Source organism: Orcinus orca, chromosome 9, assembly GCF_937001465.1.
Source record: "Orcinus orca chromosome 9, mOrcOrc1.1, whole genome shotgun sequence".
NCBI lineage: Eukaryota > Metazoa > Chordata > Mammalia > Artiodactyla > Delphinidae > Orcinus > Orcinus orca.
In genome coordinates this window covers 11,730,841-11,755,644 of record NC_064567.1, presented here as the reverse complement: position 1 = coordinate 11,755,644, position 24,804 = coordinate 11,730,841, and the positions used below count along the sequence as shown (strand labels likewise).

Genomic DNA, 24,804 nt, shown 5'->3' with positions numbered 1-24,804 from the left:
CAGGAAGTACACGTGTTTCTGCACACATCCTCACCCCTGCACTTGGCGGTTCCTTCAGGTGCGGGGTACGTGGACGCCAGGAGCGGTGTGAGCTGGTGGTGATAGTTCCAGCGTGTCTAAGACCCCCCTCCCACCTGTCCTGGCACCCCCTCCTGTCGCTCATGGCCAATATCTGTCTCTGGTTTTTCAGGGTGGGGCTTCATCCTGTCTCCCCATCTCTCTGCTCCAGGAAGCAGATGTAAGCCACAGCCCATTACCAAGAGGTCTGTGCTCACCAGGGTCATGGGCAGGGGCAGGCACTGGGACGTGAAAGCAGGTCTCTTGAGATCCGTTACTTGGGATCCTTGCCTCTGTCTGCCACACTGATTTTTCTCTGAAGACTGTAACTCCTCCCACCCTTTAGAGATGGAGTTTAGACACTGGGTCTCTAACATTTTCCTCTGTGTCTGAGTACAGGAGGATGTGGAATGAGGGAAGACGGTGTTCAGTCTACCAGTACAAGAGGGCAATGGCTAGGATAGAGGGAAGTCCGGGAGAGGACGATGAGTGAGAGAAAGGTTTCCACTTGGGTCCAAGGCACTCTGCTCTCTGTCTCTCTCATACCCAGAGCAGGTACCCATCCCCTCCTCCACCCACGCCCTCCCCCTCCTCCATTTCTGACGGAGCTGAGTTTCATGCACAGCCCAGGACTTGAAGATCCCCATTTCGACATCCGGTCTGGGTCTCAGTTTATGCAAGTCGCTTTCCTTTGAGAAAGGCTGTACAGAGGAGTGGGAAGGTGTGATATTTAGAATCTAAAGAATCGGCCAAGAGCCCTGCTCTGCACCTTATTATCTGTGTGATCTTCAGTGGGCGAATCATTTCTTTTGTGAACCTCAGTTTCCTCATCTATATAATGGGTATGGCAATACCGTGACTTTGAGTCCTGGTTACTATGTGGATCTAATGATACAATGGACATGAAAGGACTCCACAAACTCTTAAGTCATTGCTGTGGCTCTGCACAGAATGGCCCACCGTGGTCATCCTGGAAGCCTGCTAGCCACTCTCCACGCTCTTGCCTGCCAACGGAACTCTCCAAGAGGACGGGATGAGGGTCAGGCCCACGACTGTGATGTCACAGAGCTCATGACATCAGAGGTCCTATGGAAGGGAAGGGGAGAAAACGGTGCTGGGAAGGGGTAAGCGCCGGGACAACGGACAGGGGAGGGAGGAGAGGGTCCTGCCAGGCACCGGGGACTAGGGAAGGCCCATGACTTCCCTGGGCTCCCAGCTCTGCAGGGCAGCATTCCTGGCATCCATCCTGCTGCTGCTGTGGGTCAAGGGGGTGACGCCTCAGAAAGGGAGCCCAGGCCTGGACGAGAAGAGTCAGAAAGAGAAAACACCCTCTACAGGTAGGTGAAGAAGGGGGACGATGCCTGAAGCCGGGGACCAGATCTCTTTGGAGTCAGATCACTGGTCAGGCCAGAGGGAAAGCTGAGATAGGTTTGGGTTACGGCAGTCACCCCAGGCCCTACTACTGCAGTGTGAGTGTCCTGTAGAGGGCCTAGAGCCGCGGTTCCTCGCCAGGGCCGTACTCAGGGTGTGCCGGGGCCAGCTGATGTGCATGGAACCCTGTGAATACGGGAAGAGGGTCTTGGAAGTTCACCCTCCTCCACGTTGGTCCCTCACTCCCCAGACGAGGTAACACCTTGGAGGAGGCAGTGTGAACTGGCAGTGGGGAGTGCATGCCCTTGAGCTGGGGCTATGGCCGCACACAGACCAGAAGAGACCCCCCAGATGGAGCATCGCCTCTGTGGTCAAGAACAAGGGTGTGGGCAGTTGGGCTCCCAGGTTCCCCAATGCCTTCCTCTTTCCAAGGCGGGCCAGGGGCGGGGGGCAGGGGGGGCATCAGAAACAGTCCTTTCACGCTGTCCCCCGTCCCCTGTTTCAGACCAAGATGGAGAACAGTTTGCAGAGCACTTTGTGGCCTCCTCGGTGGGCGAGCTGTGGCAGGCAGTGGACATGACCCAGCAAGAGGACGAGCAGATGTCAGAGGCGGTGGCAAGCCGTGGCCACCTGTTCGACCTCGCCTTCTGCTTGAACCTGGCCGGCACCGTGGTTTTCCTATGAGGGACCTGGAGGCGGAGGCGGTGGCCTGATTCCTGGATGAGGACCTGGACATCTGCCTCCGCTTCACGGTAGCTTACTGACCGCCTCCCCGTGGGGGTCCGGAGCGCTTCTCCCGAGGGTGACGTACATGCGGCTTCCTGGCTCTTGCCCATGACCCTCCCCCTCGGGACGCAGCATCAGAGAGACCCCGTGCTGGCCTCTCAGCGGCCCATGCCCCCTGCCCACCTTCCTCCCCACCCTCTGAGGGCCATCTCCAAGAGCGGAGACACCGGACCCCTGCCCTTCTCTCTCCCCCAGCCTCTCCGGGCTTTGCTCAGGACAACAGATTAGGGGTAGGGAGGCAGCAACAATAAGAGTAATAACAATCAAATCCTGGAAACAAGTGGGGGCAGCTTAATCTTGTCTCTAACCGGTTTCCACCGACCTTTAGCTCATTCACTGGTTCTTTCCTTGTCTCACGTCCTTGGAACTCTGCTTGGCGGTTTCTCCTCTGATTTTTTCTGACTTCTAGGCATCGGACATAGCAGGAAAGTGTTCTTAAGAGACAGGCAGAAGCCAAGGGCCGGCTTTTATTTTTGGAACAGAAGGGGAGAGGAGGTATTGTCCTGATTCCAGGGATGGGGCAGGGAGATGCTGATACACCTGTACTGAGGTCTCTTTGGGAGCCAGCTGGGTTACCAGAGTTGGCAGCGGCTGGAGGGGTGCATGAGGGTGCCGTGGGGACAGTGGAAGTGTCTGGCGAAGGCTGGGCTGTTGCTTAGGGGCCCGTGGATTCGAAGGGTAGGAGGGCTGTGAGTGTCCTGAGGATCCTGGGTGCTGGGGTCCCTACACATCACCTGGGGAGAAAGAGAGGTCCATACAGGGTAAGGAGAAAAGCAGGGTATCAGGGTCAGCAGGACACGGCAGACCTGGTGACCAGGTGGTAACTAGGGACAGCAAAGATAAAAGCAGGGATAGCAATGCTCTGAGGGCCACATGGAGGAAGGAAGGTATTTGCCATTTGTGGGTCATTTAATCGGGCAGTGGGTATCTGGGGAGGGCTGGTCTGTGCAATCATACCATTTGCAAGTGCCCTAGAGGTGGGTCTGCTGTAAGAACACTGTGCGGGTCTCTAAGTATCCTGAGGAATTGGGGGCACTATCTGCTGAGGGATCTGCTGTAAGAACACTGTGCGGGGGTTATGTCACAGGGGGACCCCACTGCGTGGCGAGGTCTCCGAGGAGGAACGTGGTCTATAGGTAGTCTGTTAAGGCTCTTTTTGAAGGGATCTGTGTTTCCAGAAGAAATGAGAGAAGATAAAAGTTGGGCTCATCTCAAGGAGGGATTTGGGAATACAGTCGTTTTCCGTTTTCTGAAGGCACTGCTGAATTTGGTAGAAGAATTTATAGCAGGATGAAGGGATGGTCCCAAGGGGACACGTGTGAAAGGATGACATTGGGGATTTGTGCAGCAGAGGCTTGGTGGCATTGGGGGGAAGATGCTTAACAATATCTGAGTGTTAACGATAGGGCATTTATCTGACATGGACTAAGCCCTGGTGGGAGGTGTCGGCTGCCTACCTGGGCATAGCTTCGGAAGAAGAGTTGCCAGGGGCTGAGGTTCAGGTTGGGCAGGGTGGTCTCCCCACGGTACCATAATAGCCTCTTGTTGTATGCCTGGATATGGGAGTGGGATGGAGAGTCGCCCTTAGGCTCTAGACCCGTGGCCATCTGGAAATCTGATGCCCTACACGCAATATCCAAAACCAGTTCACGGTCCTTCTTTCCAAGTTCTGCACTGACACACTGCTCTGAGCCAGGAGAAAAGGTACTTGCCGTGAGATCTATGGATCTAGAAAAGAGGGCTCTATGGAGTCGGAGGGGGTCCTCAAGTTGCCACCTGTTCAGTGGGGATGTGAAGGGCAGAACGTTTTGCTATGTTTGCCTGAGGGATGGTGGAAGGAAAAACTGGGGACAGGCTCTCTATTCTGCTGGTAAAAATAGATCGCAGCCCTTGGGATGTGAGTTACCTGCAGTGCAATGGCCAGTCCCCCCGTGTCTGCAGCATCCTCCAGGAATGTGCGGGAGCCATTGAAGAAGGTCCCGTTGGGTAATGGAAAGGCAGCATAGTGGCGCTCCAGGCACACTAGCGCCCCCTGTAGGGCATGGGTGTCACAGGCTGGGCAGCCCCCAGGGAATACTGTTGAAAATGGGGCAAGGGAATGAAACGGTGAGGCGTGATGCAGGGGTGAAGACCCGGGGGTACCACAAACTGGGCTGGCTCCCAGGAGCACTGCAAAGGCTTCAGAACTGACCCCACCCCGGAGCCCTCGCACAGCTTCCCTTCTCCCCCTCTAGGATGCCTTTGGGGCCTTCAACCTGGGTTCCCGATGGCCCCATCTCCCAATGGCCCGCTGTTACTCACGGAGCTGGTAGAAGATGTGCAGCAGCTCATGGGCCATAACGCTGCCGGCGGCGCCAAAGTTCACAGCTCTAGGGGGCAAGGGCTTGTCTTACCCTCAGAATCCTTCCAAGTTTTTGGCCCCAATTCTCCAACCATAAGTCGCATCCATCATTCATCATAACATGGGTCCATTGCTCTTGGGAAACTTAGAATGGCCCATACCTGGGGTAGCCAGGGTGGAAAAACGGGGGTTGGAGGAGTCCGGCTGGGAAGACCACCACATGGTCAGGTATTGAATAGTAGGCATTTACGCCCCAGGGGAGCACCTGCCACCTGTGGAAAGAGTACATATGAATACCAGCTCTATCATTTACGTGCCGTCGTTCCCGCATACTGTCACTGTTCCTGTTCCCCTGAGCCTCTGGCTTTCTTTCCTGCTCATTTTGGACGGCTATCTTTGGGATGCGGTGTCTGTGTCTCCCTCGCCCTCGTACCTGTGGTTGGGGAAAGGCTGCAGGAAACTCCGGATGATTCTAGCTCGGCGGGATCGGACACAGCTCAGGAAGGACTGCAGGAAGCTGGGTCCAAGTCGTATCTGGGAGGAGGCAGGAGGCAACTCGAATACACGGAGACAAATGTAGATGTACACTGACATACCCTGACGCGGACATCTGAACCCAGACAGATAAGCCCCGATGCGCGGACCTCCCCGGAATCGTGGAAAACCAGCGCCATGACACCAGTGCCTGCGTGGTACAAACGGGCTTCACACGTACCAGCACACAAATACTCAGGCAAGTCACACGAATGCATGGGTGCGAGTGTGCACACACGCTCAACGTGACCTGCAAAGGTTCTACTCTTCTGTTGGCAAGATCCAGAGTGTGGCTATCCGCCCATCAGGCCCCAGCAGCACCAGGGCAGGGAAGGGTTTCTCAGGATCAACTAGGGGAAATGACTGTCTGCCACTCTGGTGGATCGGGGTGGGTGAAGAAGTTGAGGGTTAAAGAGTAAATGGCGAGGGCAGGAACCCACATCGTTGTATTCTTGTCTGGCTGGGTCTGGCTTCAAGGCCCATTCCGGGGCCCCCATCTTCACCTGCAGCTGGGTGACCTGGGAAGAGACACAAAGGTGGAAGGAACCTAGCTGTCCCAAGTCTTATCAGAAGGAATCTCTCCTGCTCACTGCCCTGTCCCTTCCTCTGGTACTGCCCCCAGGATGTGTGTGCGGCATATTGGTGTTTATACTTGTGCCCTTGGCCTTGAGCACGCTCCTCCAGGCCCTGTGATCTCTTGATCCAACACTCAGTTCACACCTACTACACGTTCCCACACTGTCTCCTTCTCCTGGCCTTACCTTGTCCTGGACCTTTGCCCGGGTCTCTTCATCCATCCAAGGAAGCATCTGGAAGCGAGCGATGAGGGCATCCTTGATCGCAGTGAATAATTCCATGGCCTGTGGGCAGGACGGGGCAGGGAGAAAGAAACAGGATCAAACTCAGCCTCAGTGCTGGGCCCTGCCCACTGGGCCTCTAGGAAGGGGCCTCGACCCTGAGGGGCTGCCAGAAGGAGGACGGTCTCAGACAGAGAAAGTGCAAAGTGCTACCTACTAGGTGACCAAAAACTCAGGGTACGGAGAGCTGTGGGGATGTGGAGGAGGTACCAAGCACAGAAGGGGAAGGTGGGAACTGGTCACTCCTGACCCTTGACGGGGTAGACAGCTCCTTTCCGTGACACTGTCCTTTCTCTCGGCTGGGCAATCCTCTCAGAAAGTGGCGGGAGGAGGTGGACCACCATCCCCTTCTCTGCTCTCGAGGGCCCTCGTCCTCACACCCTGTTTCTTACAGCCTGCATTTCCTCTCTCCAACTTCCAGGGTTCCTCAGCTTCGCAACAAGCTGAAGCCTGCCCAGCTTCACACCCTGACTGTGTACTGACTGCCTTCTCGGCCACCTACCACCGTGTGCATTTCCTTTCTTGATGGAGGAAAATGGATGACGACACTGGGAGCCTGAGTTCAAATCCTAACTCTGCTATTTGGTAGCTGTGTGATCTTGGGCAAGTTTCTTAACCCCTCTGTGCTTCAGTTCTCTCTGCTTTAAAATTATAATAATAGTAGGAATTAAAGTAGTTGGTGCAAAGTGCTTATAAGAGTATCAGGCACATGGTAGGCACTGAAAAGTGTTCAGTAGTTATTTATTAGCGCTTCTGAAGATGACAGCATTCCATTCTGATGTCATTTCACGTGTTGTTAAAAAAAAATCACAGGTAAACAAGGGGTAGGCTTAGAGGTCATGCAGTTCAATATTCTCATTTTATGGTTGAAGAAACACATGAGCAGGAAAGCTGGGTGACCTGTCCAGGTCAGTGTGTGTTGTGCGGACTTTGTGTCTCAGAGCTAAACTGTGCAGACCCTAGGGATGCAGCGTGTCCCTCTCTGGGTTCTCTCTCTAACTGGCTGGTTCTCTGACCACAGAGACCACCGAGAAGAGCAAAGTCGCTAGAACTAGGAGAGGATGGGTTGGCGGGGAAGGGGCGGAAGGACGTGGGCTGGGGAAGGGCCCTCACGTACAGCACTTCGGGTGCTGGGGCCGAAGGCCTCACGGACAAACAAGGCTGCCAGCGTAGGCTTGAAGAAGGCTGCCGTCTTCTCCACACACGTCATCCAGCGAGGGTGGGCGGGCTACAGAGACAAAGCTGGAATGAATGGCTCCCGCCAAGGCGTCTTCCTCATCCACTTTCCCAGGCCAGTCTCACCTAGACCTTCACCCCCAGAGCATGCTCTCTTTGCTGGTTTGTCTCCCTTTACTCTATAACCCCTTTTGGTGACACACATGGGGTCATGCTGCTTAGCAAAGAGGGGCTCACATCTCCTCCAGGATTAGTCTCATGAGCCTGGGTTGGGCAAACTATCCTTGTTTATTGCCTATTGAATTTGAAAGCCAGGCCACTGGGAGGCATCCTTCTGGATGATTGAAAGGCTCCTGGGAAGGACAGGACTAGAGCCAACCCTCTCACTTTAGCAGGTCTGCCTGCCACCCTGTCCCCACCCACCACGCACAGAGCCCGGCGGAGACTCCCATCCTCCCAAGCTTCTTTACTTAAAAGAGAAATTGAAGAAGGAAGAGTCTCCCTGCCTCCTGCCTTCCTACCCCACTCTCCAAATGGTTATTGAGGATCATACGGTAAGACCTTGTCTTATAAAGAAGGAAGTTATCAGAGTAAAATTGGGTTTTAGATACCATATTGTTTGGTGGGAGAAGAGGAAAAAAGAAAAGACTAAATATACGAATTCAGAGCACTAAGACACTTTCTGCCAAATCAGGGAAAAGGATATAGGATGAGAGGATGGACGTCTTCAACTTCAAAGGCAGAGAAACGGTTAGACAAAAAATCAAAAGAGGGGACTTCCCTGGTGGCGCAGTGGTTAAGAATCCGCCTGCCAATGCAGGGGACACAGGTTCGAGCCCTGGTCCGGGAAGATCCCACATGCCACGGAGCAACTAAGCCTGTGCACCACAACTACTGAGCCTGTGCTCTAGAGCCCGCGAGCCACAACTACCGAGTCCACGTGCCGCAACTACTGAAGCCCGCGCACCTAGAGCCCGTGCTCCGCAACAAGAGAAGCCCCAGCGACGAGAAGCCCGCACACCACAACGAAGAGTAGCCCCCGCTCACCGCAACTAGAGAAAGCCCGCGTGCAGCAACAAAGACCCCACGTGGCCAAAAATAAATAAATAAATTTATTAAAAAATAAAAACTCAAAGAGGGCCTTGGCAACTGGGGTGTTTTTTAACACGTTTGACCAGAGACATATGACTGCCACAAGCGTTAGTTTCTGCAAAAATCCCCTGGTCAAATAATGTGTTAACAGCAGGATGGGAAGACTAAGAAACATAAAAGAGAGATGTTGGGGTGGATGGCTTTGAAGAGACGACCAAGCGTAGGCCCAGAGATGACGCAGGGCAGGTGAGAAACAAATTCAGGAAGCTGGCCTAAGGGAAAGCTGAGCTGCGACTTAGGAAAAACCGGCTAACATGCTAATTTGGGCTGAGTGGGCTGAAGTCATAAGACTTCATTCCTGTAACTTATTTATTCCCCCAGACGTCCTGGCAGGTCAGGCAGTTAGGCTGCCACCACGCATTCCGGTCCTAAGGCTGGAGAGAGTTTATGGGGCTTCCGACAAATGAGGAAAGAGAAAGGAAGGCCAGCACTTCTGTCATCGAAGACACTCCTGGGCCTATTAGAATGTTCATCATTTTGGAGGTTGCTCCAGACCCGGTTGCCCACATCTGTGCGTTCTTGTCTGTCCCCTCACCATGAGACCTTTTAAGAACCTTCTCCTGTTGAGGAGAAGGGACTCAGACACTTTCCAGAGTGTATTACTTGGAGCTCTGAAACTCACAAATGTGAAATACAAATAGAAAGGTAACCTCGGTCTGATAGCAATGCCGGGGTCCAGTGCAGGTGCTGCAGGCCCCCGATGACAAGTTCGGCTCTGAGGCTGCCTTTCATCAGACTGCTGCCGGGGGTGGAGGGCTGCACCCAGGACAGGAGCAAACACATCAGCCTTGAGCTTGGTAGTGTGGACCTGCCTGCCCTTTCTATACCTCCTGGTTCTTGAGTTGTTTCCTGATCCCTTTGGCTGGTGCCTGCCCTTCTCTCCAAATCCTTTGCCTGTTCCATGCTGTTGCCCATAGCCCAGGCCACGGCAGGCCCTGACCTGGTTCCTGGGGAGTGTGGACACCACCTCAGACCACCCACTGCTCACCCTGTGCCACTCTGGGATCCTTTTGGTCACACTTGTGCTGAGTCCTATGTTCTATGTGCGGGAAAACAACTTCCAGAATCTATAAATGAACGTAAGTCTCGGGGGTGGAGGTTGGCAGGTTGTATATTCATCTGCTGGGGGTTATGAGTATCTGAGCTGTCTCTCAAGACGTGGAGTGATGGAGTATACCACACTGATTGAAAACAGAGAAAAAGAAAAAACATCATTGCTAAAATATAAAGGATAGAAGAGATACTTCAAACCCAGGATAATGAGGCTCAAAAGATTAATTTTAAGGAACAGAAAAATGTTGCGGGAGTGGGAATGTGGGAGGGATGGAGTGGGAGTGTGGGATTAGCAGATGCAAACTATTATATACAGGATGGATAAACAACAAGGTCCTACTGTAGAGCGCAGGGAACTATATTCAAAACCCTGTGATAGGGGCTTCCCTGGTGGCGCAGTGGTTGCGAATCTGCCTGCCAATGCAGGGGACACGGGTTCGAGCCCTGGTCTGGGAGGATCCCACATGCCGCGGAGCAACTGGGCCCGTGAGCCACAACTACTGAGCCTGCGCTTCTGGAGGCTGTGCTCCGCAACGGGAGAGGCCGCGATAGTGAGAGGCCCGCGCACCGCGATGAAGAGTGGTCCCCGCTCGCCGCAACTAGAGAAAGCCCTCGCACAGAAACGAAGACCCAACACAGCCAAAAATAAATAAATTAATTAATTAATTAAAAAAAAAAACAACAAACCCTGTGATAAACCATAATGGAAAAGGATATGAAAAAGAATGGATATATATGTATAACTGAATCGCTTTGCTGCACAGCAGAAGTTAACACAACACTCTAAATCAACTATACTTGAAGAAAAAAATCTTTTAAAAAAGAAAGAAAAAAAGTTGCAGATACAAGCTTAGAACCATGAGTAATGATAGACTTGATAAAAATCAGGCAAAATTCCAAGAGTCTGGAGAGAAGCAAAGTTTTGCACAATTTTCAGTAAGGGGAAGGTAGATTTTAGAGATTACAGGTGAGTCAGGAATCCTTAATGTTAATTTCTAAACAAAATTCTAGAATGAATCATTAAACCGACTATTTTTGGACACTTGGAAAATAATGTGTAACTCCTGAGGGCCAGCATAGCACCACTGAGGACGAATCATATCAAAATCCTTTTGAAATGTCATCACTTTTAAAGGATCATTAAATTAGGATAAACAGCAGATCTGGAGTCACAAACTCAAACAGGGGCCATGAGGTAACCTAAGTGAGAGCAGCAGTCCAACGTCAGAACCCCGGGACAAGAAGGGGTACGGCAAACCGGAGAGAGGGACGCAGCCCTGCTGGCTGCATCACTCAGTCCCAGTCATTTGTCGCCCCTGGAGACGGCTAGCTCCGTGTTGCCAGAGCTTCACACTGACAACAACAAAAAAGGCTGGAACGCTGAGTCTTGCTGTGCCATCACCTAACAGTCTATAAAAAGCTTCAAAGGCCAACAACACACACCTATGGGCCAGATTCAGCCTCAAGGACCACCGCAGTGCTCCCTCTGTACAGAGAATTCAGTATTTACTAACTGTGGATTATTAACTTAAACCCTCATACTTCAGTTACGCCAGCTATAAAAATGAGCCTAATGCCTGTTCTGCCTTCCTGTTCCGCTTTCCTCACAAAGCTACTTGGGAGAGCAGGGGAAACACTACGTGGAACGTGCTCTGTAAATTCTAAAGTTCTACCCCACTCTGTTGGCATGATTTTGATTTCAAGATAGCAGTTGGTAAAACCAAAACTTACATCTTTGTGAAATCGATGGAGAAATCCACGTTAAATGACAGTGTGACTTGAGTGGATTCTGACTGACTGGTCCATAAGGGAACATCAGTGATTACTGACTCCAAGTTAGTACGAGCTTCCCCGACCACCCCACTGGACATTGTAGCACGTCCTCACCTAGTATGCCTCTCTCCCTTTCCTGTTTTATTTTTTCATGACACTTAATACCATTCAATATGTTTTATTCAGCTTACTGTCATTCTGCCTCCATTAGAATATAAGTGTTTGAGGGATTTTTGTCTATTTTGGTCATGAAGATTCCCAAGGGCCTAGAGAAGTGTCTGGCATATAATAGGGGCTCAATTAACATTTGGTGCATAAATGAACTGACGACTCTACGCTAGGTCTTCAATAACCTGACCCAATACTCTTCCCTCTGCAGAATTTTACCAGTAATCTAGATGAAGATGCAATAAATAAAACCATGAATGACCTAAGGCAGAAATAACAGATCATTGAAACAAAGGCTAAAATTACCTGAATAAATTGGGATGTTGGGCTGAGTGTAAACAGTTCACATTTAATGGGCAACAATGTGAGGTTCTGCTTTTAATTCCCCAAACTCAGCTTCTCGTTTAATAAGAGGAAGACCTGGCTTAACAGCCAGGTTCATTGACGATATATTCAAAAGTCACAAACAAAATATGGTCAGATAATGAGACCTAACAGTCCTTCTGAATAAGGGCATTAGAATTCGTTCAGAAGAATATGGTTAGACATCTGTAATTAACAACCATCGGATAGAAATACAAATTTTGATCAAATCAAGGCCAAAACCTTGGTGGTATCTTTGACTCCATTTTCACTCTCACACCACACATCCGTCAGGAAACACTGCTGCTTACCTTCAGAATATGATCTTTTAAAACATAAAACAGATAAATCCCTCTATAGGCCCCTGTTACATGCAGAGAGAAACCCAGGTCCTTACGGTGACCTACCAGGTCCCGGATAATCCCCTCCTCCCCTCTCTGATTTCCTCCCTACTCTTATCCTATTTGCTTTCTCTGTTCCAGGTGTGCTGGCTCCCAGGCTGATTCTCAAACCCCCCAAGCCAGGCTCCAGCAGCAGCAGGACAGCCTTGCCTGCAAGTCCCATCACGTTTGCTCAGCCAAAGCCACCAGGAGGATCCGTCACACTGTACCAAGCCTTAGCCAGCCTGCCCCGTGCCTTGTTGCAATGAAACGATATCCCTGTCTCCGCCGGAAAACCCGTTCTTCTCCCTAGACACTGCTTCCGTCCTACCTCCCGTTCAGATATCCCACTGATCATTTAAACCCACCCTCATCTCTCCCTCTTAGGAATTCCAAGAGTATCTAAACCAGAGTTTTCTCAGAACCCAGTGACGCCCATTCATTTACTTAGCGTATGACTGCTTTTGTGTTACAAGGACAGAGTTGAGTGGTTGCAACACAGATCACATAGACCACAAAGCCAAAAATATTTACTATCTTGACCTTTATAGAAAGAATTTGCCAAGGCATTTTTTGTTACCACCCCCTATTTCTCAATCCTGCACAGTTTGTGGTTAAAAATATGGCCTCCCGGGTCAGACAGACCTGTTTTGGAGTGTGTTCCTCCACTTAGGAGCTGTGTGGTCTTGGGAACCTTACATGTCCTTTCTGAGGACCTCAGAGTGGTTCCGGGAATAGTAAATAAAATAAGCAATGCCTGACACAGAGTAACTACTCCATGTATGTCAGCTTTTATTATTAATATGTGTCATACCTGGTACTGTTCCAGACAGGTGAAAGGGCTTCACCAAGTCACAGAACTATTTGTTGGTAGGGTTTGATTCAGCTTTTAAGCCCAAGGACAATTATATATCCTATTAGATATATAAGGCTGTTTATAATATGTATATAAAGGATATATATGTGTATAAAGGGTGGTGACTTTAGCAATTCATAAGCCTTCTAAGTTTCTTAAGTGTGAATTTCAACGTTGGCATCCTTACACCTTTCAAGAAGCACCATCAGGCCATGGTTCTGGGATTTCCAGGAGGCTGTCTGGTGCCAGGGATTTTGTAGCAACCCTAACTAAGAGGGGTTGGGGCTCTGTCTCATCTGAGTCAAGGGAAAGGCTGAGCCACAGGTTCTTGGGGACTAGCCTACCTGAGTGAAAATTCTAGAAAGCTTTTTGGGTTTTCTTTCTTTCTTTTTTTTTTTTAAACAATGATTAAGCACACAGACTCTGGAGCCAGACTTCCAGAGTTCGAATCCCAGCTCTCACAACTTACTAGGTATATTACCCCGAGCAAGCCCCTTAACCTTTGGGTCTCAATTTACCCATCAATAAAACAGGGCCAGAACGGTCTGCCCATCTCATGGAATTGTCGTGAGGATCAAATCAGCTCATGTATCTAAAGGGTTTAGAAAACTATCCAGCACGTTTGAAAGTCTCAATAGGCAATAACTACATTCCAGTCCCTGCATTTACAATTCCCTTCTCTGAATTCCACAGATATTTCAGGTTGCCAAAGCCATGAGTTTCTCCAAGGCAGAGAAATGGTCCACAAATTACTAAGAAAAGAAACCCAGTGATTTTCAAGACTACCCTGAGGCCTTGCCTGAGGATGGAGGACATCTTATGTTCTAGACGCCTCCTCTTGGGATTGGATGTGTCGACCTAGGATTTCAAAGTTCTCAGTAACTGAGTATGGACAGAGTAGACTTTGGTTAGTAGAGCACGTTTGGTACAGCTCCCTCCTCTGATATGTTGGGATCTGCACCACGAAGCCCACGGTGTGGCCGACAGAACCCTCGGGATGTCAGAGATGAGCTCCTCGTGAAGCACCTTTGGACATGGAACGCTGGAGTCACCGAGACAAAGGGAAGGTCCCTGCCTCTTACTCCAGTGAACCCTAGACTGTATGTCCGGCCCCTCAAATCACAGCGCTCAGGATAACCAGGCAAATAGTCTAGGGGTCATGACAAAAGAAAAGCAGGCCTTGATCACTTTAGAGCTTTATATCTAGACTTTAACAATCAGCAAAAGGCCCTCGAGGTAGCCAGACGTGTGCCTAAGGGTCTGGTCCCTGGTGCCTCAGCTCTCAGTGTCAGCCTTGAGTGCCTCCACGAGAGCCCAGACCCTGGGGCATCTATCTTCATGCCCCTCCCTGAGGGGGCTATGCCCACGTTCATCCCCCCAAAGGACAGATGCTCCTTTAGCCCCCCATCCGGGAGGATTCCTCCCTGCCCCTCCTCACCGTGGGTGGTCGCCCTGTCAGCTCCCCCAGTTTCTGGCTCAGCAATCTACGTGCCTCTTGGAATTTACTGTCCAGGGCTGGAGAAAGGGTCCCCACCAGACCCAAGATCATGTGGCTCTGCAGAAAGTCCCTGTGGAGAGAAAAGAGACCCACAGTATACCCCCGGGCTCTGGGGAAAACACCAGAAAAGCTTCCCCTTGGAAAGGTCACCTTGATACTCTCGGGGAAGCCCTTCTCTGTATTAATAGAGAATAACTGCTTCACATGTGAACACGTCAAGAAGGGCTTTTCAAAAAATAAAAAAAAGAAGGGCTTTTCTTTCTATCTTTTTTTTTTTTAACCCTAGTTTAAAAATATTTTATTGCTAAAAAATTCCAAAACGATTAAAGTATCATCAAAGTTCACTGATCACAGATCACTTTAACAATTAAAATAATACTGAAAAAGGGTGAAATGTTGCGAGAATCACCCAGATATGACCCAGAGACATGAAGTGAGCAAATGCTATTGGAAAAATGGTGCCCACAGACTTGCTTGACACGGGGTTGCCCCAAACCTTTCACTTGTAAAAAACCACAATCTCTACAAAGTAGAATACAGCGACGCAAAATTAAATGTTATCAACTATAGTCACCATGTTGTACAATAGATCCTGAGACTTTCTTCACCTTCCAACTGAAGGTTGGTACCCTTTCACCAACCTCTCCCTATTTCCCCACCCTTCAGCCCCTGGCAACCACTGTTCAAAACTTTTGTCTGTTTTAAGAAGAGCTTTTCTTGATGTGGGTTGGGCTAGGGTGGAGAATGATAGAAGAAAGAACCAGATGAAGAGGCGGACCTCTCAAGTCACAGCGGTGGGGGCGGGGTGGGGTGGGGGGAGGATCTGGGCTAGATGAAGGCTGGACTTAGATTCAACCAAACAGATTCAGCTACTTCCACAACCAAGAAACCTCAGCTCATCTTAAGATGCATCTTCTAAGAGCAACAAAGCTGGGATGCAGGACCTTTCTCTGCCTGGCTGAACTCTCTCACCGGGTTTGATTTGTATCCTTACATAGGATACAAATCGCACCTGCGTGAATGGCTGTTTGCTTCTCCCTGAAAGAATTTCTAGACGTTGCTGCCACTGAGTTACTATGAAGATGGGCTTTGAGCCCAAGGCCCTGGAAGGAAGCCACTGCCTCCAAGTGGTGGCCACACAGTATCAGGGACAGCAGTGAGCCCAACACAGAGCCTCACCCTCCCTCCTCCCTCGACGCCCTGATCGTTCCCACAAGGGCCCCAGAATCCTCTCACTACAGATGAGAAACAGCCTCTCCCCCAGGTTCTTCCCAGCCTTCACCTCCTCCATCTACTCATCCCACGTACCTTCTCCTCCCACCCACACCCCTCAGCTGCTGACAAGACATAAATGCCCAGCTGTCCCCAGCAACTGGCCTTCGAGCATCTCCCACAGCTCAGAGTTACTTCACAGGCTGGGTGCTACTCCCAGCAAACTCCATGTCTTGTCAGACACCTGGATCCCTCATTTCGTGTGTGTTTCCCTACCCCATGCCCCCCGAGCCCCTCTTCCTGTTTCCACCATGTCCTCCTGGGCCGTCCATCCCACCCCCTCTCTGCCCCCATATGGCCCCAGATCCCTCCCATCTTTCTGCGAGGCCCTTACTAGCCTGCATTCTCCAGTCTTCTTTGTCCCTGAGACCTCCGGTCCTCGGACCCTCTTTCCATCACCCTCCCACATGGGGCAAACCTGTGCTTCGACAGCTGCTTTTCAACCAGTTGCGACATGTTTTTCAAATACTCCAGGTCATGGACTGCGACGGGATGAGAGGGGCTCAGGGACATTGGTGCGAATGTCGCTTGCAAGCAGGACAACCAATCGATGGCAGGGGCCATTTCCTTAAAGGAGGGATACGGAGGCTTGGGGGGACAGGAAAGGAGGAGAGGGGGCATCCCCTCCCTCAGGTAGGAAAGGGAGTGGGGAGGTGGGGGGTTGAGGGAAAGGATGGAGCCAGGAAAGTTAGGGATGGAATGGAATTAAGGAAATAAGGAGAAAGAAGACAAGAAGGTCAAGAAAGTTTGGGAGCGAGACCCTCAGGCCCATCTTCATCCAGTCCCTGGTTCAAGGTACCTGCAGTTGGTCAATCGTGACCATCTGGAAGAGCTTTCCCTGTGCCTGCTGCTGCTCCGGGGGCCTCAGAAACTGGTACAGCTGTGAGTTAATGGAGATGGAAAAGGAGGCGTGTTCTCCCACCTTGTTTGGGTCTCCTCCCAGCAAGGTTCCCAGGCGATTCAGGTAAGTCAGGTATTCCCGCAGGATCTGGGGGAGAGGCAACCTCAGTCACAGCCACCGTCGGCCCCTGCCTCTCTCTAGCACAAGAGGTCAGGACCTTGGTCCCCAGTGCCATCTTACCTGGGCATAGTTCATCTCCTGCTTTTGCTTGAGGGGAACATCAAACTCTGGCTGGTCTATCTGGACACAAGAGAGACTGAGAGAAGTGGGGAATGTGGAGGAAGGAGAGGACAGGTGTGGGGAGACGGGCATTTACCAGGAAGATGGCCCCAGGAGATGGACTAAAGGGGGCACAGAGGAGGAGCCAGAGAGCAAAGAAAGCCAGGGACTGGGGGGCGAGGGACACGGGGGAAGAGTACAGATGTGCAAATGTGCAAAGAAGGTACTTCAACCAGTCTGGGGGTGCTCAGCAAGAGAGAAGCATAATAACCCATGTCCTGTAGGGAATCACTGTCTGCGCCAGGGCCAGGTCTAGAGTAAAGGGAGTGAGATACCGTCTCAAGTGCAAAATTTGAGAGGCACTGAAAACTCAGTAATCAAGATCGATAATATCTTAATTGAAATTTTAAAAATCTAAATGAATGCTAAAAATCCCCACAGAATAAAATAGCAAAACTTTGCTCATCATGTATTTTTCCCAATAATCCACAATGTATTTTTGATCATTTTTTTTGAATTGTAGATGTTTCCCCAAAAGTCCGCAATAGAGTTTTGATCCATTGTTTTTTCAAAAAAGAAAATCCACGATGAACAAAGATTTGATATTTTGTTCATCATGGATTTTTGCATTGATTTTGACATTTTAAAAAATATTTATTGAAATACTATTTATCTTGATTAGTGAGTTTGGGTACCCTCTTAAATTCTGCGCCCCAGGCAAGTAGCCCACTACCCTCACGCACTTCACCCTACTTCTGACATCGGTGTGTCCTTGTTTCTATCCCGAAGATCTTTGCTCCCACGTTTTTTGTTTTACTTCTCCGACTTCAATATCCTACTCCCACTTGGAGCTATATACTTTTCTGCTCTCTTGAATAAAGCTTTCACTTGACTCCTTTGTCACATTTTCTGTCCAAACTTTAAAGAACTAAAAGTCATCTATGCCTTTGCTTCAACTTCCTTACCTTCCTCCTAACGCCATAAAATCGGAGTCCATCTCCATGACCATTTTGATGCTATGTCTAGAAGGTTTCCAATGGTGTCTTTTCATTCCTTATTTTCTAAGCTCAGAAGTCTCTGGAATCAAAGATAACCCCTCCCTCCTGAACTGGTCTCTCCCCTGTCCTTTGTGGCTCAGCTGAGCTGGTCTGACCCCCACCTCCTGACCATTCTTACTCTTCTCCAGCACCACCTTATCGGGGTGCTCCCTCTGTAGTTCACTCTCTCTACCTGTATTTCCCCTCAGAGACCATTCAGTCTCAAGGTGATGGGAACCACCCTCCTCCCATTCACACCAAACCAACACTGTGGGTCATTGTCTAGTTTCTCCATTTCTCTTATTGATATTCAATCAGTCACCAGTCGAATCACCATGGACCATCCATCACCACTAGGATGAGGATGTAGGTAGCTGCCTACATCCTCATGCCTGGCCTCACTTTCCATTTCTGCCACAATCATCTTAGTTCAGAATCAACGTGGCTCATCTAGCTGCCTCAGCACGTCTAGGTTGACCTTGAAAACCGCTGACTGTACTTGGCCTCTATGTACAACCATCATATTTGAAAGACCTCTGTAGCTCATTTTTTTCTATTACGTCAAAAGTTATCACCTCAGTCCAGTGTTGTAGGCCAGGAATAATCAGTCTCAACTTCACGTCTTCAGCGTTACTTTTACCTTCCACTGCACCCCACCCCTACCCGCAAATCCTCTGTTCAACAGACCAGCCTCCTTGCTGACCCCACAGAGGTGTCACACCATTCCAGGCTCCTCCCTTAGCTCAGGACTTCCCTACAGCCCTTATAAGGCCCTTTAGCTTCACCGTCAGCTGTACGAATCAACCAGGCTTCAGGACTCAGCCCACACTCTCCCTCCTTTGAGCTTCTCCTTAACCATTTCAGGTCTTAACCAATTTCCAAAGGCCACACCAGTTAAACTCCTCAGCACACCCTTTGGAACTGAACTTGAGAATGCCTCATGTGCACTGTCAGTTCTTGTATATTCATCCTCATATAATTTCGTGGCATTTTTCAGAGTAGGGGCCAATATATAGGGTCACATGGCCTACTACAATACCGATGCGTCCAAGGCTTTCATTTTTTTTACCCGCTCAGCAAACACCTGGTGTGGGCCTCTAGATGCCTGGCCCTGTGCTAGGTCCCGAGGACCTGAGCTGAATAAACCGTGGGCCTGTTCTCGAGAGGCTCGGTCTTCAACACAGCGCTAAATGCTGAGATGACAGGAAATGGGAGAACAGAGGGGTTCACCTACATCTCAGCCAGGGTTTCAGTGAAGATTTCCCAGAAGGGATAGTAATCAAGGCCAAAAGTTGAAAGATATGTATGAGTTTTCCAGGCTGAGTGTGCGAACTGAGGCGTAGCGTTGCAGGCAAAGGAAGCCACGTATGCACAGAACCGAAGAATGTCCTTGGAGCTGTAAGCGAGGGAGCATGGCTTGGGGTATAAGGAGGAGATAAGGCTGGAGGAGTTTGTAAGGGTCATACTTGCAAGGCTTTGCTAAGGATTAAGAACCAGATCCTGATGACCTAGTGAGCCATTTAAGGCATTTAAACAGAGACAACAGCATAATTAGCTCTTGGTTTAGAAAGGTCCCTCCGGGGAAAATGAAAGCTAAATCGTAGGAGGGCAATACGAGAGACAGGGGACCTAGTTGAGAGACCCTGGGGGTGATTCCGAGACGCTACAAGGAAGACCAAGACTACTTCTGTCTTCCCAGAACTGCCCTGCTGCTCCTTTCCCTAATCTCACCTGAAGTCCCTGGTTCTCACATCAATAATTTCCCTAAAGATAAGTCTCTTCCCTGGATCGCACATCTTTCCTCTCCGAGGAAACGTGAGTCAGGCCCAGGTTTTACTACATTTTTTGCCAGTGCCTCCCTCACCTGGATGACCGGCGTGTACGGAGGGGTGGGAAGAGGTCGCAAATAGGCTCTGAAGAATGGGAAGTGACCATACTGACTCATCAGAAGGCTCAGAGTTCGGTTAAAGTCTAAGGGAGTCCAATCACCGGAGATTGGCCAGCCTCCAAGCTGGGAAGGAGAGAGAGAGGGCTCAGCACAGGGACAGTCTCCGAGACCAACCCCACCACCACCATTGCTACTTCCTGACCTCTACTCTGAGTCCCTTAACCCCTTTAGGGCTCCACCTCTATCCCTCTTTCCCTACACTCACCCAAGGTCCTAATACATCCACAGGCCATTGCCATTTCCATCTCCCTCCCAAATCCCTAGGAAAGAGACCCATCCTCTAGGGGGAAAAAACGGCAGCCTTGAGCATATGTTGGTCTTGCGTGTTATACATCCAGAAAGGTTGGTGCCCCAGGTCTCACCTCCTCAATAACTTGTCTGAGGGGACCAGCCCCTGCACCCTCAATGGCACCTGTGTCCATGCAGGAGCTGTAGAACTGGAAGGCTTTCTCCTCCCCAGAGTCCAGGCGCCAGGAACCTGGGGCTTCTAGAAAGGAAGTGTGGGAGAATTAAAGGAGTGGGGCACCAGCCGGGAAGGTGGGAGACAGAAAGGTTATAGGAAAGGGAAGACTTCCAGGGATAAGGAGGGAAGGGGAGAAAGAGAGGGATGAGGAAAACTGGGAGGATGGGATGAGCTGGATCAACTTGATGGAAGAAAAAGAGCTGGGAACGGGAGCACGGACAAGACAACGAGGAGGATAAAGGAGAGGTGAGGGAATTCCCTGGCGGGCCAGTGGTTAGGATTCCACACTCTCACTGCCGAGGGCCCGGGTTCCATCCCTGGTTGGGGAACTAAGATCCCCCATTCCACAAGCTGAGCAGTGCAGCCAAAAAAAAAAAAAAAAAAAAAAAAAAGGAAGAAAGGTGAGAAAGGAAATAAAGACGAAAAGACGGGAGGAAAAAAAGAAATGGAGTAAGTAGAGTATGGAAAAAGGAGAAAGTAGAAATGAGAGGCAGGAGGGAGATGAATGAACGAATTAGAAATATTGGGGAAATCAGAGGACTTCTAAGGGATTGGAGAGAGGAAAGTGCATGAGGAAATGTTTAGCAAAGAGAAAAAATAGGGGCAGGCTCCCCTAGTCTGGACTCTCCCCTCTCTTTGATCCCAGGAAACAAACAAACAAACACAGGACAATAACCCAAACACAAACCCATTTGAATCCTCCACCTTCTAATATCTAACACCTCTCCCTCAGTCCCCCTGGCATCCTTTCATTCTATTATGGGCAGCAGAATTTGTCCGAAGCGTATTTTTTCTTTTCATCTCCATACCGTAAGTGAAAGCGTGCCCCTCTACCACGCACGGAATACCCACCTCCACTTTTTTTCCCATCAAAAGAAGGAGGGCAAAGGGATACATTTATTTCTTCCAGATTCCAATTGATACCGTCAACAGGTTCTCTGGGTTCCCATATGCAGGAAATGCATTCCTTTTGTTACATGCTTACTCCCAAATCCTCGCCACCATCCACCAACTTCCTGGGACCAACTTCCTACTTCCTATGTGGCCTTGGTTCCTCCCTCACAGTTTTCCTCTCAGTTCTTTTCAACACAGCCACCATCTACAGGAATCTTCTTACCTTCAGTCTTTTTAACTTAGTCCTCCTCTCCCTCCAGCATCTCTTTTGTGCCCATCTATATTCATTCCCTTACACACAACCCAATAAGGACCCCTCCATCACTTCTCACCCACTACGCCACTTCTTTCCTCCCACCATCATCTCCAATCAGTCATCTCCATCATCCCAGTTCAGCTTCTTCCAGTTCAACTTGCACACCATGGTCCAAGGTTTCAGGGAGAACAGGAGATAATGGTGAAAAGAGGGGGGTCTGGGAAGCGATGGGAGGGAGAGGATAACACTGACAAGGGCGCGTTAGGAGACAAGAAGGGTCTGAGGGCTGGACAATGAGAGTGATGGAGAGAAAGATTAAAGTGCAACAGGCGTTGAGGAGATGCCAGTGCGGGAAGACACCTGGCATAGGGTAGAAATTGAAAATTTAAGGGAGATAACACAGAAGATGGAACTTGGTGAAAGGGAGAACTTGGAGAGAATGGAGCAATCGTGGATAAATGGGAAAGGAGAGAGGATAGGGATTAGGTAAAGAAAAGATGAAAGGAGGGACAAGAAGAGATGGAAGAGAGGTGGTACCTGCGGTGAAATGTACGGTGATGGAGAAGCAAACCTAGCAGTTCCCTGAGAGCCAATGGAGGATGATGCAAGCCAGGTGTTCCACAGGCACACAGGCTTGGAACAGTTGTGATCATTCTAGGCCCAGTGGCACCCATGGCAAGAGAATCTTCCACCCTGATTTCCTTACCCAGTATTCTCTGAAGTCGGCGCTTGTTCTCCTTTGCAAGAGCCTGAAAAGAACTAGTGGTCCTGTTGGTGTTTCCACAGGCAAAGCTAAAGAAATCAGTGCAGGGGGCCACACTGGTGTTTCCAGAGGCCAGGTAAAGACTCAGGAGGTCCCGACACACAGGCGTCTCACAGTGGGCTGTGGGGAAAAGCTCAGAGCTGGGAAAGAGAAAGCGATGAGGGCTCCCCCAAGGGGCTAAGCAAAGGAATGTCTGGTGAGGGAAAGGGACAGAGGCCCTGGTGAGGAGGAAATGGTCTGACTGGCGGCCAGGAGCATGATTCAAGGGGGAAGAGGTCGGGAACCCGGGGCCCCAGAGGGTCGGGATGAGTGTCAGTTAATGGACACAGAGCCTCAGGATGATGGATGGATGGATGGGGTCCAAGAATGAGGGAGGGCTGAGTGGGTCGTGGGAGACCTAGGATCTCGCTTACCAGGACCGCAGCCCTGGAAAATGTAGCCCCAAAGCAGCAGAGAACCAGCGAGGATTAGACTGAAAAGCAGGACTGTCATTAGCGCTCGCCTGGCCATCGCCCACTGTCTGCTGTGTACAGCGGGCAGCCCCTCTTCTGGAGATCTCTGCGCAGAGAGCCAGGAGGTGAAAACCACAAGATGGAGAGAGGATATTGGGAGGGGTGGGGAAAGGGAGGGGAGAGGAGAAAGAAGGGACAGTTAGTGCTAGGGCCCCTTTGTATGGAGATAACACCCCTCATTATCCCAAACCCAGCCCTCTTTGGACCCCTGGGAGCTAGCAGGGTTGTCATAAATCTGCCCCGCACAGGTCACAGAGGTCACTTACCTCCCGTCTCCTGCGGGTCCCCGCTCCGCTCGCTGGCTCAGACCCCATGGCTCTCCCCCACTCGTCTCCACCCTCCTGAACTGAATGAGGAGGAGGGAGGACAGAGAAGCTGGTTCAGGAAGGGGGGACATTAAAGAGAGTTATATCAGGCCATTTTGACACCTCCCCCTGCCCACCTACTCCCCCATACATGCACACGCGCGCGCACACACACACACACACACACACACACACACACACACACACACACACACACACACACACACACACACACTTGTGTATCTGCATGCCAGGGCAGTACTCCCAGAAGTGCTTCAGAAGGAACCTCTCCCCTAAAGGTATCCCTAACCTCCCTCCCTCCCTCGCCCGTCACCTCCCTCTCCTTCACCGGTCCTGTCCTCCAAGCCTCACATCCCTCCTCTCCAGGGGCAGGCCGGGCACTCACACACCATCCAGCCGCACCTCCCACCCGAGGCATCTGACTGCAAAAGGGAATGGCTTTCTCCAGGGGACTTGCCGTCTGTCTGGCCTTTTCTCTGGCTCCCAGAATCCTTCCTGGTCCTGCTCTAGGTGCTGAGTCTGAGGACGGGGATTCAGGAAACGGCCTCCCTCCTACCCCACCCCAGTTCCTTTCTCCTGGAGAAAGGGCGCTTCTGCCACCTGGCGCCCCTGTGCCCACTCACAAGCTATTGGCCTCCGGGTGGAGCCTGTTTATCAGTCAGGAGACACCCCAGCCTCTCCTCCTCCTTTATCTCAGCCTCTCAGAGGAGACGGAGGGAGGGAGACTTCACTCCCCAGGCAGTCTTCTGGCCCTGCTCTGTGCCTCTGCTCACAGAGCTGCTTTATTTCTGAAATATTCTTTCTTCTCTCCTTTCTTCTATGATTGAAACCTCTTGAGTCCTTCAATTCTCAGGTCAAATGCCACCTTCCCTGGGAGGTCTCCCTGCTCCACGCCCACTCCCCCTGCTCCCAAGCATGCCTGATGTCTTCCCTGGTGTGTCAGAGCCCTGCTGGTTGCAGGCAGAGCAGTCCATGAAAAAGCCCAACAAACCAGGAGATCTGCTAATGACTAGCCCTGTGACAATGAACTAGTCACTTAAACTCTCAGGCAGGTAAGTTTTGTCGTTTGGAAAATGAGGATGGAATTTGCCTTTGAATATCTCACACGGTCTCATACCTTCTACAAAGAATAAAGTGTGGACAAAGAATGTTGCCTGTCATCTTAGTAAACAAAGGATGTTACGGCCATAAAGCCATTAGCTACTGTAGCCGCCCCAATGGTGCACGCTGAGAGGACTCAGGATGGGGAAAACCAGGATCCTGGCCCTAGATAGTAAAGTGCATATGAAAGGAATAATTTCTGTAAGTCCAGACTCTTGCATCTTCCGTACATAGAAAGGCACTAAACTCATTAACTTGAGATGTCTGGTTTTTCTTTAATTAGCAGTAAAACTCCTATATATCCTGGCTCCTCCCTTACCTCTTTGGAACAGTCCCTGAGAGCTGAGAGGCTGTAACCCGGGCTTAAGTCCTCACTAAGTCCATTAAATAAAACATAATTCTCAACTTGTAGGTTATGCATTTTTTTTCAGTCGACAGAGGCATGACTGATCCTCTAGTTCTATTACTCAGATGGCTTGTATCTTCATCTCCCTGTTGACTGCAAACTCTCTGGTAGCAGGGACAATGTCCCTTTTTCCTTCACACCCACCTAAGATGTTTCATAAACACTTGTAGGAATGAATTGCATTCTAAGCCAGAAATTCTCTTTCCCACATCATACTGAGTCCTCACCTGGGGTCTTAGCACATTTCTGAAAGAAAGTATTTCACCTCTGTCCCTTGTTTCCCCATCTCAGGCAAAATGGAGCTTACTAGGATAGTCACACTAATGATACCTTGACAGTAT

General features: G+C 50.3%; 2 protein-coding genes across 3 annotated transcripts; one reads left to right on the top strand and one right to left on the bottom strand.

Annotated features, from left to right (window-relative positions):
* Nucleotides 1–1,252: 1,252 nt before the first annotated feature.
* Nucleotides 1,253–5,248, top strand: LLCFC1 (LLLL and CFNLAS motif containing 1). Its single transcript, XM_004272243.2, has 3 exons — nt 1,253–1,394; nt 1,934–2,180; nt 5,176–5,248. The coding sequence occupies exons 1-2, from the start codon at nt 1,253–1,255 to the stop codon at nt 2,110–2,112; spliced, it is 321 nt and encodes a 106-aa protein (XP_004272291.1). The 3' UTR covers nt 2,113–2,180; nt 5,176–5,248.
* KEL (Kell metallo-endopeptidase (Kell blood group)) lies at nt 2,572–23,537 on the bottom strand. Of its 2 annotated transcripts, none has more exons than XM_004272242.3 (18): nt 22,897–23,530; nt 22,532–22,676; nt 22,062–22,238; nt 20,105–20,229; nt 19,659–19,805; nt 16,719–16,778; nt 16,437–16,625; nt 16,056–16,204; nt 14,306–14,435; nt 7,064–7,174; nt 5,851–5,949; nt 5,530–5,607; nt 4,989–5,089; nt 4,717–4,827; nt 4,516–4,583; nt 4,121–4,290; nt 3,672–3,767; nt 2,572–2,948 (listed from the first exon to the last, which is right to left on the bottom strand). In XM_004272242.3, the coding sequence occupies exons 1-18, from the start codon at nt 22,942–22,944 to the stop codon at nt 2,787–2,789; spliced, it is 2,166 nt and encodes a 721-aa protein (XP_004272290.1). In that variant the 5' UTR covers nt 22,945–23,530; the 3' UTR covers nt 2,572–2,786. The 2 variants fall into 2 exon arrangements, 1 of the variants encoding a protein (XP_004272290.1); XR_004484511.2 differs by having other exon boundaries at nt 2,901–2,948; nt 3,672–3,990; nt 22,897–23,537.
* Nucleotides 23,538–24,804: the final 1,267 nt, after the last annotated feature.

Bases quoted from the DNA above. Each gene is read 5' to 3' on its own strand.
- KEL (XM_004272242.3), bottom strand. From the start codon at position 22,944: ATGGGGTCTGAGCCAGCGAGCGGAGCGGGGACCCGCAGGAGACGGGAG. The intron at 7,175-14,305 runs GTGAGGAGGGGC...TTGTCTCTGTAG, and splicing joins TGACAGGGCGACCACCCACG to CCCGCCCACCCTCGCTGGAT. The intron at 5,608-5,850 runs GTAAGGCCAGGA...GTCTCTTCCCAG, and splicing joins GGGCAAAGGTCCAGGACAAG to GTCACCCAGCTGCAGGTGAA.
- LLCFC1 (XM_004272243.2), top strand. From the start codon at position 1,253: ATGACTTCCCTGGGCTCCCAGCTCTGCAGGGCAGCATTCCTGGCATCC. The intron at 1,395-1,933 runs GTAGGTGAAGAA...CCCCTGTTTCAG, and splicing joins AGAGAAAACACCCTCTACAG to ACCAAGATGGAGAACAGTTT.